This window comes from Buceros rhinoceros, unplaced genomic scaffold, assembly GCF_000710305.1.
Source record: "Buceros rhinoceros silvestris isolate BGI_N320 unplaced genomic scaffold, ASM71030v1 scaffold1676, whole genome shotgun sequence".
Classification (NCBI taxonomy): Eukaryota; Metazoa; Chordata; class Aves; order Bucerotiformes; family Bucerotidae; genus Buceros; species Buceros rhinoceros.
The window spans coordinates 47985-64078 of NW_010415614.1; the positions used below are offsets into that span (position 1 = coordinate 47985).

At 41.3% G+C, this 16094-nt stretch overlaps 1 protein-coding gene across 1 annotated transcript in view; it reads right to left on the reverse strand.

The window, feature by feature from the left end:
* The window catches only part of LOC104494599 (inositol 1,4,5-trisphosphate receptor type 2), a gene marked incomplete at both ends in the record, with an annotated part of 73843 nt that overhangs the window by 44882 nt on the left and 12867 nt on the right, over nucleotides 1-16094 (reverse strand). The window contains 6 exons of the mRNA XM_010137461.1: nucleotides 5165-5260; nucleotides 6509-6655; nucleotides 7723-7806; nucleotides 8305-8403; nucleotides 14407-14565; nucleotides 15253-15339. Of these exons, the coding sequence (XP_010135763.1) occupies nucleotides 5165-5260; nucleotides 6509-6655; nucleotides 7723-7806; nucleotides 8305-8403; nucleotides 14407-14565; nucleotides 15253-15339 (672 nt within the window). The remainder of the gene's footprint in view (nucleotides 1-5164; nucleotides 5261-6508; nucleotides 6656-7722; nucleotides 7807-8304; nucleotides 8404-14406; nucleotides 14566-15252; nucleotides 15340-16094) is intronic.

Consider the following 16094-nt stretch of genomic DNA (forward strand, 5'->3'; position numbering starts at 1 on the left):
CGACAGGACATGCATCAGGGATGCACATCAGATTGCCACTTCTACCCAATGCAGCTACCTAGTGGACAGCTTTGTCTCTGTGGCTTGTCCATCATCAGACTATGTGCTAAAGAGCTTGCCATCCCAGTTATCCTGCACGAGCCATTTATGGAGTATATTCACACGCAGAAGTTGAAAGCGGCTGTTGTGAAGGCTTCAGTCCTACGCTCGTAAAAGAAATACAGGAGATGGCTGCACAAGTGCTCCAGCGGTTGCTGGAGGAAGTCCAAACCCATCAGGTCAGTTATCTGAGACAACCTTGACCCCTGAGCACATAAATGCTCCTGTTCCACTGACTGCAAAGACAAGGCTGCTCCTGAGAGCTTTACTGAATGGGGGCCTTTATATGATCAACAATATGGTTTAATGAATAAAGCACCACTGTGCAAGTCAGAAAAAGTATGTTTAGTTCTGTCATGAACCCTGAGTTCATTCCTTCAGCTTACTGCACTGGCCACCTTGTTCTCACCGTTTCATCTAGAAGAACTCCAGGGCACAGATTGCCTTTTGGAGCCACATCAGTACTCTTCATACTATGTCGGAAGACAGTAATAATTTCAACCCTTGTTGACCAACTTCAACCCATTTTATACAACCACAGAAGGTGAACATTAAGGCTGCCACCTTACCTGCATTATCTTAATTCACCTAGTAGAGCACACTCACTGTCAGTATAGTATACTCAGTGTTAAGGACAATTTCCTCACCACATTTACTGCTGTATCTTGGCTAAGGTATCTAGTAACTCGTTCATTCTATTCAACCAAGTAAAACAGAATTATCCCTGACTTTTCCTTGCAAATTCTACGATTATGTACATGTGCAGAACATTTCACAAGCAACATTCTCTGGTTTATCTATTGTCTACTGCAATATCTGAGACTAGCATGTGATTTGGTATTTGCATATATTTTGTGATTATTTTCACAATACCCATCTCACTTGAGAAGCTTAATACGAAATGACAGACTTATCCTGCGTTTCTCGTGTGTGCACGTATGTGTGCAGGGATACACATATTTCTGTTTAATATCCTAATATAACAAGTGTTCATAATTTTGGTACAGATTACCCAGTTTAGAAATTACAGAACTGGAGCTGCTATACCCAAGGAGAAAGGTATTAAAGGGGCACATTTTGATTCAGCTCAATCGATAAGCTGATGTCCAGTTTAACGAGACTTTTATCCTGGCAGTTAGAATGTTTGAAAGGTTAGGTGTGCTCGTGAGAAAGGCACAGCTGTGGAGTCCCGACCAGCAGCACTTGAAAGGCTGCTCAAGTAAACTGCAGCTCACTCCCACACAGAGATACATTTCGGCACGTTCTACATGTGGTACATGCACTGAAAAGACTTTTAAAACATTTGGACACCTTCAGCCTATAGTCTTTGTTACTTCCAAGCACTGAATTTTCATCTAACCTTACAGCCCCTCTTTATGAATATAAAACTTCAAAATAATTTGGGTCCTTTTGCTGTAACCAGGGCTAAAAAAAAAAAAAGCATCTTCTAAGAACTTTTTCTAAAAGACCACTGACTCTGTGAAGATGAGAATAAAACTCAGCAGTCTGAATCTTAGCTGGTGACTTAGTCTCTAAGTCTCCTTCTAAGGATCTAGTTCAGCTGTTTGGGGTGAAATCAAGCCCTTCTGACACTAACAGCGGAACTCTCACTGTCTCCAAAGAAGAGAATTTCTCTTTCCAATTTTTCTGCTGAGTAGTTGGTTCTACTTTATTTATTATTTCAGTGTTTTGAGAATGTCTGAGCCAGTGGCTTCAGGTTTCCAAATGCCAGACGTGCAGGCAACTTTATCACCTACCCAAATTTCCAATATCTCAAGTCTTACCACCAAACACGAAACCTTTTCGTCAGTGTCTCTCTCACGTGCCTTAAATAATCATAGGACAGCATACATGCATCTGATGTGTCAGACTGTGTCTCCAGGATGTGCACAGTAGTAGGGGAAGGACATGCAGCCACGCGCAATCAGCAGCTGTCTCCCACTGGATCTCCTAGGTGGGCTTACCTTCAGCCCACTGTCTGGCAGTAGGGTTTAGGTTGCTTTAAGCAGATCATGAAGAACTTCAAGGCATATTAATGAAAATTAACATAAGTAATGCCAAACTGAAAGAGGATTAAAGGAAATGGTAATACTTACGACTGTGTAAGAAGTCAGAGATATATACTAGTCTTTAAAATGTAACAAAAGCTGAAAGACTGTGACTGAAGGATTGTGATTCTTAGCAACACAGAATTTAGGACTTACACATTCTGACTTCATTTTTTCAAGTCTGTGGGAATTAGATTTGCAAATACTCACCTTTATGGGTTTTTTGATGAATAACTATATTGCCTCACTTTTTTTTTAAGCTTACTGTAGTATTGAAAGACCTTTGCATTTATTAGTGTTAAATTTCTGAATTCTCTGGGGCAAGTGTCTTGAAATTTTAGTCCTCAGATCATTCCCTGCCCTTCACAAGCTGCAGTAGCATCCCTTCAATACACAGCTCAGTAGGGACCTACCAAGTCACAATCAGACTGACCTGGCATAGGAAGCCTCCAAGAAAAAGAGAAGACACAGCAGTGCTCACACAAGGTACAAGCCTAACTGTGGAGAAGCAAAAGGAGACATCCAGGTAATGGACACTTTTGCTTATTGTCTGAGACTTGACTCATGCAAAATCCCACTGCAGAAGTCTCCATGTCAAGCTGATTCACAGAAGGACAAAGTAAGGAAAAGACAGTTATAAACAGTGATCAATCCTGACTCATAATAGCTCAAACCGTGACATAAATCGTATCATTAGCCAATAACAGAATGTTTAAAAGACAGGTGAATTTTGTTTATGTGTTTGTAGTTATTATTCTACTCTAGGTATCTTTATCATAAAAGCTTAAACAAAATCATGTTGGCATGATTGCAATGTGTGACGCTGTTAATAATCCATACCACAAGTAACCTTCCTGTGCTGCAAGAGCACAAATACGTGTTCATTAAACCTTGCCCGCTTCATTTAAAGTTAGCTCACACGTATTAGAAGTCTGCCTACCTGTTTATAAATCTTTGAAGTGTATCTCTGGCTAGTGTGTTGTGCCTGACATGGGAACTGTGTAAAATACGGTTCACAGGTTTTTACTACAGCAGTACCTTTCCTATTTCCACCATCAGGTATTTTACACCTCACAGATACAGTAGCTAATGGTCTCCGGTTACAGCATGTCACCTCTGTTCAACCTAGATGCTCTTCCAGCTCCCATTCCTCTGTGCCAATTGTACTCTCTAGAATACTAGTCTTCCTGGTAGCAGGGACCTAAGCTCAGGTTCAACATTCAGGGTAGTGTGACACATCTTCACCTCAAGACTTTTCTCCTGAAAATCCCTGAGCAGACGAGACACGGTGGGAGAAAGAAGCCCAGAGTTCTTGATGCCTTTCCTGACTCTCCATCAGCCTAGTTAATCGGAATAAAATCTTTCTACTAGGAGCACATCTCACTGTAAGCAGAGGGAAAAACAGAACTGTCTCTTAGGTGGGAATGCTGGTTGCCTCTTGGAAAGTAGCTAATATTAGCCAATACTAACTACACAATAAAGACAACTGGCTTCAGCCACACCGCAGCATTGCTGCAGGATTGAAATAACAGCACACAGCAGAGCAGCTAAGGCATGTTGGCTCACTGATTTCAAAGGGATGATGCTCTTTGCAACTCAGCCTCATCAGGTTCTAACTTAAGATGTGAGTTTTTGCTAAAACCAATGAAAATATCCAAATCATATTCCATTTTAAATGTGCATGCTGTGACAGGAGCTGGAAAGTGAAAGTAGCACCCTGGGAACGCTAAGGAGCGCCCTCCATATAGAATCTGCACTGCTGTAAACAATCCAATCCAGTTAGAGAAGGGGGTTTTTCAGGGATTCACTAGTACACAGTAATTTATGACTGGCTCTTGTAAATTTTCACACTCATACTTCCAAGCATAATTCAAACGAAACAATTCTGCACAGATTTAACTAAATCAGTGAGGAAAACCACCCTATTTTTCATTCCACTGACATAAATTGGACACAGACCAATTCTAATATGGATTAGATATGACTTTAAAAGTTCACAGCTTCTTGCAACCAGGGAAAAATTCAAGGATGTTCCACTTCATAAACTTGATTTTATCAGCTCTATTCCAGCTTGTCAAGAGCCCTATTTTAAGGACAATTTGGGGTCTTAAAAGATATTAAGACGCTTTTCTGGGGAATCAACATTATTTTGCCTTCAGAAAGTGCCAGATAATAACCAGACAAGTTGCAAGATCTTCCTTCTCTTCTTGGACCTTCTGTTCCATCAAAAGGGGCAAAGGCTTCCTCAGACTTGACTTTATTCAAATTTTAGTCAAAAGACAAGAGTACAATAGCAGAACACTGCAACCTGCTTATAATCACAACGCGCTAGCATGACACCAATACACAGGTTTGTCCTTCCTCTACAGAACAGAGAGATGCCTTGGACCACATGCTGACTGGCAGAGATCAATACATTGAAATCGGCACCACAGAAACATTTTTTCAAGACGTCTAGAGCCAGCAGGGAAAAAAAAGAATGACAGCTCGTGAATTAGAGCAGTTCAGACTACCTGTTCTAGTGCTTGCACACAGACTTCTCTATCAAGCCCAAAGATGACCCTGCATTCAGTCTCCCTCAAAGCTTTATTCTGTATATGGCTACTTGAGCCAGCAAAGAATATTTGACTAATTACAACACTACTCCAAAAATCAAGGGAAAATAAGAGCAAAGAGACAAACAAATCTAAGGATTTTCAGTTTAAATATGGTGGATATTTGACAGTGGTGTTTGCCGTGGCTGCCATGACAACAGCAGATTCAAGATTCAACAAATTAAAGAAATTAAGGTTATATACTGCCTTGAACTCACCTTCTAGTGTCCTGTAGCTCAGAGAATTTCCCCTGCAACCCTTGGCTACCGCAATACACATCCAGTTCTAACCATTCAGACCTGATACGAGATCTTTTCAGAGACCTACATTGTGGACCTACCTCCTACCGCATTTCTGAATTAGCAGGACATGTAAGCACTTGGTTAGGCAACACACAACCACTTGTTTAACTGACATTCTTACCTCTGCAGCTAAGTAGTTTCCAGTCGCTAAATGCTTGAATCTAAACAAGCTATTCCACTGTCCTGCTCCTCCCCGGCAAGGGTCATGATGGACAACCTAAAAGAAGTAGTAAAGATTTTAATTGTGCTCCTCAAGATCATACTTAGATCATTGACATTTCTTACGGCTCATTCCAAAGAAAAATATGTAAACCACATAATTACACAGTCTACCACAGAGAGGAAACCTGTGCTCACACTAGGCCCACTATAGATAACAACTACTTACATTTATTTTTTTTGTCACATGCCAGGAAATACTCCTCCTATAACTTTCCATGTTTTCATTAATATAATCCTTGCAAACTTGATGAGCCAAATCTCTTTGGCACACACCATGTGAATCTGGAGCTCAAGAAACTAAGTGAAGCAGCTCTATACTTACATAGGCACTAAATAAAAACAAATTTCAAACCCTCTTACATTATTGCACCACCTACACCAGCTCTATTTTTGACAACACTAGGGGCTCCTGACGGATTTTCATGGAAGTCATCCCCATATCATTTAAAACATCCCAGGTTATTTCTTTTTCCCCTTGACTGAGCTGTAGGTCATTTGCTACCTGCAAATCTAGCGGAGCTTGTTTCTCTTAGGGATTAATCTGAAATAACTACAAGTGCAATATACTCTCTTCCACACTGTCCTTACTCAGACAAAAACCAAACATTTGCCTGAGTGAGGAGCTCTGTTTTAAAGGCACAAAGTTTGCTTAAGCACATAAGAACTTTTGGGTATAGGAGTTATGTTACTGTAATAGCAAGAGTTTGAGACATATCAGTTTCCAATGTTCCTCAGCTAAACAAAAATATACTTGCTAATCATCTTCTGAAAATCACCCCCACTCAGCAACGACACATTTATTTAGTCTAACTTTAAACAGATGTTGATGTGTCCCGGTGCAGAAGAATAAACTTGATCAAATTTGTGAAAGTTATTGTCAGCCATGTATTTCAATTTCCTATATTGCACATTAACTCAAATATAAACACTCAGAATTCAGGATACAAAGCGTCATTCGACTGGCTTTGGTAAAGTCATATCATTTATGTCAAGTCTGAATTTGACTCTTCATCATTTTAGTGCCAGTAACTATAGCAAGAAAACCGCCTCTCTACACACGTACACAGCCATAAAGCATCTCTTCAGTGCTCAGCCTACACAAACTGCCTCATAAAACAGTAATAGTTACAGCCAGGCGTACGATGATATCAAAACGCTATGAATGATTCACGTTGTGGTAAAGTATTTCCACTGAACCCTAGCTTTAAGATTCTAAACTATCTATAAAAACAAAAAAAAATACCTCTACTTCCCAGAGTGCTTTAGAACTTGTTGCGGAAGTGGCTGACTGACGTAACGTAGTACGAAGGAAAATGTGTTGTTTCTTCTCATATTCATCACAGGTCAGAAACTTCTCTTGCTCTGCATGAAACAGCCTAACAACATCTCCCTAAAGTAACATGGAAAAGAAGCATTATGAAGGGTAAGTAAAGCTGCTAGACTCATCCTCTACATCTGTGCCAGCCCCAGTGATGTCAACATCGCTGAAATGAAGAACATTTTCACTTGTTTCCTGTTGCTGGACCAGGTACCAAGTGCAGAGCACTCAATCTTAGCACCAAGCCTGAAAATCCAGTTCAGCCCTGCAGTAGACCCATGCACTTTGTGAAAACAGAACTTGTTTCAGAGCACTGCAGTGAACAGTGGGCAACAATCAACCTAAAGGCGATTTTTATTTCTAGCTAACTTACTACATGGATTTTTTTATTCTTCATCTTTCCTAGTATTTAGAGAAGGTGAACGCATTTTCCTAACATCTTGTTATCTCATCTCTTGTACTCTGCAATCAACACCAACGTCCCCCTCTCTCTTCTGCTGGCGTCATTTTTGCTTCCTTCTGCTTCTCCTCAAGGCTTGAAACACTGTCTCCAAATGGATCTGCATAGATATACCATTTTCCCTTTCAAATTCTTCCTCAAAAACTGCTGATGCCTTGATACCTACCGAAAAATAGCCAGTTGATAATGACTTCAGTTACAAGTGAGGACAAATGAAATTTATTTCTTTAAAATGAAAATGTAAATGGCACGAAGCTGTGCAATCTCTCAGCATATAAAGCTACGTTGTCTGATTACAGCTATTGTAACCTTTCATACCTCACTCCTTTCTGTAAGTTTGTTATAGCTGCTTTTAGCATCTTGGCATAAAATGAAGTGTCACTGCTATTCTGTACAGGGCCCCCATCACTCTGGGCTTGAACTTCATTTTTTTCCTCATGGATCCTCAGTTGTCTCTGGGAGGGAAAAAAGGCTGGAAGCTAGCACAACCCAGACAACTTCACTTAGTGAGACAGTAACTCAAAGCAAAAATATTTTGGCTCCTGACGGACAGTAGTGCGGAATCCTCAACAGCTCCATAAAGTCCTCATTTCTTAGTCACCATGTAATATTTCTCTACAGCCTAATATGTCATGATTTTTCAGATTCAAAAAACAATTAAAAAAGAAATCACACTTACTCCTTTCAGTACATCATCCCGATAACTACTGAATTTCATGAACAAAGTTATTTTCCAGCTTGTGTTACAGTTGACAGCATTTACCTTAGGGGAAAAAAAAAACCAAAACTCAAAACAAAACAAAAAAAAAAATCTACAATCATAGTCTTAAGGGGTGTTGTTTCCTTTGAGACATTCTATCCTTCTAGAAGACCACACGACATCTAGGGTGGCAGGGGACACGGCTCAGCTACATATTTGTACAGTTACTAACAAGGGTCCTGAAGCTCTCAAGCACAAATAAGAGTGAAGTTGATGCTGGAGAAGATTCAGTGGGCAAAATGCTACTGTCTGTTGACAGCCTACCAAAGCCGACCTGACGAGTTGTTTACAGAGGAATTATTCTTACATCAGTGAGAGTTTCAGATACTCAAGGAAATTTCAGTGCCAGGTAGAACTGTGCCAGAATAAATATTTCATTTTGGACTTTTGAGGCAAAGCTAGAACTAATGTTTAATACCAGAATCTAGCCTATGGTGGGTTCTGGTTACCAGCAAAGAACCTCAGCTCAGGAGTCACACCTCTTCCCTCCACTGAACTCACCTCTTTGCAGCCAGGGTTATCCAGAAGCTCAATGTTGCTGGCATGTAGAGGCTGCCCTGCATTGACTGGCATGAGGACAACTTTATCTCCCACAACAACCTGAAAGTCAGAAAAACAAAATGCAGTTTAGACATATGTAATCACCCAATAAAATGAAGTAATGTTACATTTTCAAAAAATTATTCAAATACATGCTCTAAGAATGGCACTCCGGGAATTTATTTGCAGACAATTCACACACCAGCTCATCCATGCTGCTGCGATTGCTTGGGTTAACAATTTCACACGGATGAATCTTCTCATTCTCAGTAAGCATGTCACCCAGCTCAGCAGAAACTTGAGATCATGAAATAGGTATGAACCTATGAATTCAAGAGCAGTTCAGTTCATCTGAAAGTTACATTAACTGCCTATCCTATATATTCTGCTTAGCCAAAAAGCCGAGAAAGCTTAGAAACTAACTGTGGTCTGACAGCAAACTCTTCCCTCCCTTGCTGTCAGCCAACCTCTTCCCATCAACGTGTGTTTCATTTCATGAAAGCCTTGAAAATTTGCCTGTAACAAGACTTCTTTAGCCCAGTGACTCCAACTCTGTGGACCATCTTCTGGCAAATGTCACGACAGGCTCAGGAGTTCTGCAATTTAGACTGTATGACTGAAACGTGAAAAGAAACATAAGTCACTGGACATTCAGGGAAAGGCAAACACATTCCATTCCCCTCTGCTGTTTACTCCCGAAATGGTGTTTGGAGCTCAGCACAGGCAGTAGGTCCATCAGCTGAGACACCTTCTCTCTGCAAGAGCAATTCCTAGCTGACGCCTTGCAAGCAAATTCCCATGCCTTTGCAATTCTTTACCTACACAGGCAAGGAAAAACAATTTTTAGGTCTTTGACATGCACATGCAGAACTCAATTCATATCTGGGAGTGAGGAAAAATATATAGTTTAAAAAAACCAATCCATCTAGACTTGTTGACATCGGGTCCTGAATTGCTTATGTTGTTCACAGCAATTTCAAGCACACACAGACACACACTAAGACAAGTGGCTACATGTGATACTTGCTATATGAAACGCTGTGCAAGCCATGCTTTCTTTTAGAAAACAAACAAACACGCTTTCTGCACTGATCAGCACATTTCCTGTGAAAAAGCAGAGCCCGATTCAGCTTCACGTAACTCGAACCCAGGTGCGTTCGGCCCACTTTTTGCAAAAGTGAAAAATAAGGTTGTCTTTTCCTTACCAACTCAGCTAAAACAAACAGTAGCAAAAAGACAGTGTCATCATGCTCATACCACACAGAAATGCTGTTTGACCCAAGTAACGAGAAAGTCCACGAATGGAACCAAAATAATGATAAGATGCCTTTAAGATACATTACTTATGCCATGCATTTCTGCATGCCATGCTTCACACAGGCATTACTTACACCCCATTTTAGGAAGTTATGACCAGACAATTTATTAATCAAAAAACCATCAGGCTTGCATTGTGCAGAGCGGAATCAGGTCTTCAAAATTACTGCAAGTACTCCAGGACTGTAACAACTTCATTAGCAAGAGAGGACATCACTGAGCATCATCTTTAAAAAGAAAAAAAAAAAAGGGCAGGCAGAAGGTATCTCTGAATGCAAGCCTGCGACTACCATGGAAGTAAACAGAGGAAAGGAGACGTACACAGCTACTCTGCTGTGTAGGCACACACCTGCGGAAGAACTGTTACGGCGGCGGGGTCATGGGTTCTGTCTCAGTCTCCTACCCTGCTCTAAGTCCACATCAGTAACCTGCCCTCAGTGCTGGCCAGCTCTGCCAGCTTGCCACAGCATCCTTGGTTCAGCTAGGATAGGGTTAATTCCCACAGCCCAGAGAGCTGGACCAAACCGGCCAGAGGGAGGATATCTGATGCCAGGCTGACCTCATGCCCAGCACATTTAAGGGGTAGCTGGCTGGAAAGGGGCTCAGTTTTCCAACAGCAGCACGAGGAAAGGCAGCTGCGCTCGACATGGTAGCAGCGGTGACAAGCGGTGCATTGTGTACCGCTCGCTTTATTACTGTTATTACTATTGTCTTCTCTGCATGTGTTGTTCAAATGAACTCTCCTCATCTTAACCCATACGGCTTTTTCTACCTTTTCTCTCTCCCTGCCACTCCAGGGGTAGGAAAGAAGTGTTGTTTAGTTGCCAGCTTAGTTTAAACCACAAAATACAGAAGCAATGAGATATCTTATGTTCTTTTTTTCTTTTTCTTCTTGCTTCAAACCTCCATAGGTAGTTGGGAAGGAAGGGACAGCGGCAATTTAACAGTGCTTGTTTCCTGTACCCCCTCCACCAGAGATGCAGAAAACGAAAGCAAAGTGAAGACAGAATCCTGTCTCTTGTACATGGGCAAGCCTGCTCTTCTGAGTTCCTCCTGTTCCCTCCAGTTGATTTCTGGCTGCAAATAATGCCTCAGCATGCCCAAAATACTGGAGGCAGAGCACTTGCACGTCCACAGGCTTGTATTTCTGCCTGCGGAATTGTATTACAGCAAGATTACAGAAGAGCAATGTATCCCCAAGGGGGTTTTTCTGCAAAATTAAAATTGACATCAGCTCTTTCTCCTCTCCGTTAGCTAACCTTGGGCACAGCCAGCCACAGTACGCTGTAGATCAGCAGTGGGTAATAGTTTGTCAGGTCTCTGGGACATCTTCCTTACATATAGACATGAATTCATTGAAGGTGCATCAGACACACAGCTTTTGAGGATTTCATTCCTGATGCCTTTAACAAAACTCCTACCCTTTCTGGTCTAGATAAGAAAGATTCTCCAAAGAATGATTAAATTCATAGTGAATCCAATGAGAATTCAGCTTCTGTACTCAAGATAAACCTACAAGGTCCTTCAGTCTTTGATGCAGTGGAGATCTTCCCACACAAGGTAATTTCTAAATTCATGCAACCCTACTTGTCCATGTCTGGGTAAAGAGGGTACACTGAAAGTGGGAATAGCCACAGTCAAAGCAGATTGTGTTCCATCTTCTGGGCGGGGAGCCGGTACTGGCATCACTTAGAGCAACTCTATTGTTCATTTAAAGTCTGTAAGCCCACCTGACAGCTACCTCTGCACTGCAGTCAGGAAGTAGGGGCAAATGCTCTAGTAGAGGTGCAGTATATCACAAAGACTGGCAGGTACAGAAGTCTGTATTAGCTGTGAAGATACCGTGGCAGTGATTTCAGTTTGGATGAACTATCCAAGCAGGTTATCAGGCACGCCAAAGGCTCTGCTACTCCATCTCCGTTGCTTTTACATTATAACAACATCTGCCAGTGTACAGGTACACTTCAGAGATCAGGAGGGTTATCGGAACTTTCCCCATGAGAAGCTGGGTATTCCCTAAGTTCAAGACCCTCACCTTCAGCATGCTGGAACATCAAGCCTTCAAACCACTAAAAGGCAGACAACTGAAAATGCAATCCACGCAGAGCTAATCCTGCTATCAATGCACATGGTGCTATCCAGCTGAACTGGAAACAGCTCTAGCCTTCACCAGTCACATTCTCCACTGAAGGAGAGCTGGCACGTGCTTAATAAAAGCTTAATATTTCATGCATATTGCAGTTATGCAAATTACTGTAAATTTTTAGCCATTTTTTCATTACTTTCATTGGCTTGCATAACTAATCAGTTACTAATGAAGCTAAGCTAATCCCCCTTTGGAAAAAAATTTTTTCCAATTTTCACAAGGCCAAACAACTGTGATGACTTAACAGAAAAGTCACACACATGACTTCCTATATCATGGCTTTCCCCAGTCTAAACCACCTTATTGTCTTTTAGGATATAAAGCATATTTGGATCTACCTTGCCTGGGTTATAAGACAGAGTAGCAATCATCCAAGCAGTAATTCAATAGTAACTTCTACTGTTTTTAAAGACTTTCTAAAACATGTTTCCTTAGGTAATTTCCTCGTTACAGCACAGAAACTGAAAATTAAAAAAGAAAAGAGCTTCCAAACAGAATAAGGGCCTGATCTACCAAGCTCAATCCATGCACTGAGAGGTCAGAAGAAGAAAAGTATATAAAAAACGTAAGTCCTTTAAAAGCTTACTTAGCCAGTAAAGTGGCTCCAGCTTATGTGGTATTAGGCGTTTCGTAGATAACTTACCCAGAAACTAGCCTTTTAATTGGTGCATATCTAGGAGTAACTGAGAGGGAAGAAGTGGGTACAAGGCTGGAGCCTCTGTCCATCTGTGAGAGGCAAATGAAAGACTTCCCCCATCTCTTGGTACCCTTCTCCCCCACACAACAGCTGCCTAGTTTCTGTAACTGTTGAAGGAGTAGAAATGTGCCAGAGGAGTTTTGGGAAAGTACCAAAGGACTCATGTTTAGCACTGAAAATCTGCAAAAAGAAAATTCCGATCCATTAGATCCTCCTGGTAGAAAGAAATTAAAACCTGTGTCTTGAGACTTCGCTTTATAAAATACAACAGCAATCTCCCAGCTCTGGAAGGCAACAGCTGGTGACAGAAAATTAGCAGCAGGCAGGTTCCAAAGGAGGCCATTAAGTTCAGAGTAAACCTGACGTGGCCCTTGGAGTTTCCCATGTGGATTTTCCCATACGACTGTTGTAGCTCAGAGCCTGTCAAATAAAGTTTCACAGGAAACAAACTAGGAGAGAGGTGTGCAGATTGGGCTGTTACAGCAATCACTGCCGTGATCTGCAAACTTTTCAGACCAGCAAAACCATTCCCAAACTCTGATGTGCCCACAGTAGCATAAAATTGACTCAAAAACTCTGTACTACTGAGATGACATACAAGGCTTAAGATCATTCCACTATTCAGCTGTAGGGGCTGACAATGGCTTTGCAGCTCACGGTCTGGGAATCCCAGGTCCTCACTCTGGAGAGCATGACATGCACTTATTTCCCAGGCATGAGAAACTAAGAAGCTGCAGAACTGATGTTATAACAAATTAAACCAAAACGTTAAAGCAGTAAGTCAACTTTTTCTCGTTTGAAAGAGGGAAAGAAATACCAGGTCAACATTTCATCCACATCACTTATTTTTCCCAGCTGAAAAGATATGCAGAGATGACCCAGAGGGCTACGATATTTGCTGCTTTTCTCAAGCAACAGGCTTGGGGAAAAGGGGAGTTTTTCACACATTCTCTGATCACGGAGTGGAACAGAAAAAGATTGTAACTTTAGAGACTTCTGGAGCTGGGACCAGGAGCTGGGAACGCAGTCCTTCCCCCAGTACACTGCCAAGAAGGAGCCGCAAGCAACTACGGTCATCCCAGACAGCATCCCAATAGCTGGGTAACCACAAAGTTAAATGAGAGAAAATGCACAATAAAACAGGCGTTCCTGTCTGCTACCCTGAGGAGGCTCTTTCACTGATTACTTCACAGGAAAGATTGGCCAAACATGCCCAGCCAGATCTACAATATAAACCCACACAAGTTCTTCATGTGACCTTCCCAGAGACAGATCCGAATTCTCCAGAGCAGACGCCTATCCAAGACACAGCTGGCTGAACGAAGAACAGAGTTTTGATCTGATGGCACAACTCTCTGATCTGCAGCAAAGAGCCCTCCTGTATACTCTTCCTCTTACCAATACGCAAGACTCCTACCGAAACCTATCCAGAGAAGTCCCACCAAGCTATCCAACCCAATTCCAATCACAGATAGCACTCTCATGTTGAAAGGATACGCGGATTTAAAGAAACATGATGTATTTCCTAGAGACATTCTCTGGTGACCTTTTGAAAAAAACGTGGCCCAGAGTATTTTAAAAAAACACTTTAAAAAGAATTACTATATTCTAAACTACAACTTATTATCAGCTTTGTAAACCTGCACACGACGGGTGGACTTAGCGAAGATGACCCAACCCAGGTCAGCAGAAGCTCAGAGGAATGTGGCAACGTTTCAGATTCCAGACCACATAATCTGGTAACACATTTTAGTTACACATAAAAGCTCATAGTCTCAAGCACTGTTTAAAATAATTTTTTCTGCACTTCACCCATTATGATTTATGCCAGTAGCAAAGAAATAATGTGTCTTCTGGAAGCTTTCTGCCTTCTCCCTCTTACACATCCAGTACTTCCACTTACATTGTCACCTTCGCTCCTCAGTTTCCAGAACGGCTGAATATAAAACCAGGATCCCTCGTTCCCTGCAGCATCCAGAGACACCCGCATAGCATTCTTCTCTAGCAGAGCTGGCAATCTCTTGTTGACTGTGAGGTACTTGTTACTCTTTATGTGCAGTAGCTGTGAATAAGTGATAATTTAAAAAAATTAGTACAACTGTTACTTTTTCTCCCTTCAGTCAAAAGATGCAGCACAGGCTTCCACACTGTGGTAGTTTTTCATAACGTACATAAAGACAAAATAAAACTAGACAAGAGTTATTAAAGTATACTGTGGTTTAGGAAAACAGATGCTATATCTCAGATTGAGAAAAAAGTGTCAGCAATCAATTTTACAGCATATACTGCTAAGGTAGAGCAAGGGAGCATTAACGGCGTTACCTTCAGGAATGTACTCCATTACAGGAAAGTTGTACTGCACTTCAGAACATAACTGCTGTCTCATTTATGTCATGAAGTACAAATTACTTTAGTGATTCAAAAGGAGCTGCACAGCACCTCTATAATACGATTTTGAAAAAGATCTTGAAAACGAAAGATACATATTTACATTCAGATTCTAAACCATAGCAAAAATTACACATAAAATTTCTGTGATGACGTATTATTTAAATATGAAAAAGCAGTACTTCTGGCAGGCTTTAAAACAGACAGAACACAATATGGTAAAACTTCACCAAATTCTGTTTACCTGACCCTTGACAATCCAGATTACAGCTGTTAGTTTCATTTTTACTGTAACCTTGAAACGAAACAACTGTTTCCTCTCCAACGCTTAGATAAGGCAGATGGATTTCAATAGGTTTACCTGTATGACATTGCTATACTTTACAATTTCGCCCAACAGCTTTCTGTTCTCACTTTCATTCTGCTTTTGTTCCAGTTCTGCTGCATGCTGCAAGAGAATGATTATTTATTTAAACTCTACAAAATCAGTAACTGTATTCAGCTGCTGGAACAGAGAGGTTAAAAAGGAAATGGCATCACATTTCAAACACCTCCTCCAACCTTCAAATATTACTCACTGAAAATATTTGCAACCAAACCTTGCTGCAGCATGATTTTCTGAACCCTAACCACCCCAACCCCGTGTAGCGATTCTCATTTTTTTTTATAACCCAGAAAAGAAACTCAGTCGTAATTTATGTATCGCACCTGAGATGCATGCTACTAAAAATGTTTTCAAACACAAAAAGTGCTTGAAATGCCAGGTGCTTTGTTTCTTCCTGAAAGAGGAAAAACAAGGGCCTGTGATTAGCTTCTCACTGCCACCATTCTTTCTACTTGTTGGGTTTTAAATTGCAGACAAATACACTGACTTTACATATAACAAAACGAATAGGTCACACATTGCAGTATCAAGGCCAAGCACAATAGTCTGGGTCGAACACAGGCACAGCACCGCCAGCTCCCAGCTCTAATTGCTGTGTAGCTCGCTCTAGCCACACACCATGTGCCTTCCTTACTGTTTTTAACTGAAAGCACGGGCAGTCTCTCCACTGTACATGAAACTGTCAGCCGGGTTTGATATGACCTAGTTTTCACTTAGTCTTATGCATTCAGTTATAACATCAGGCCAGCTCTTTTTCAGAGGCAGAGGAGCTGCTTCATCCACGCTGTATGTGATGCAAACTATAACCTGCCCAGCGG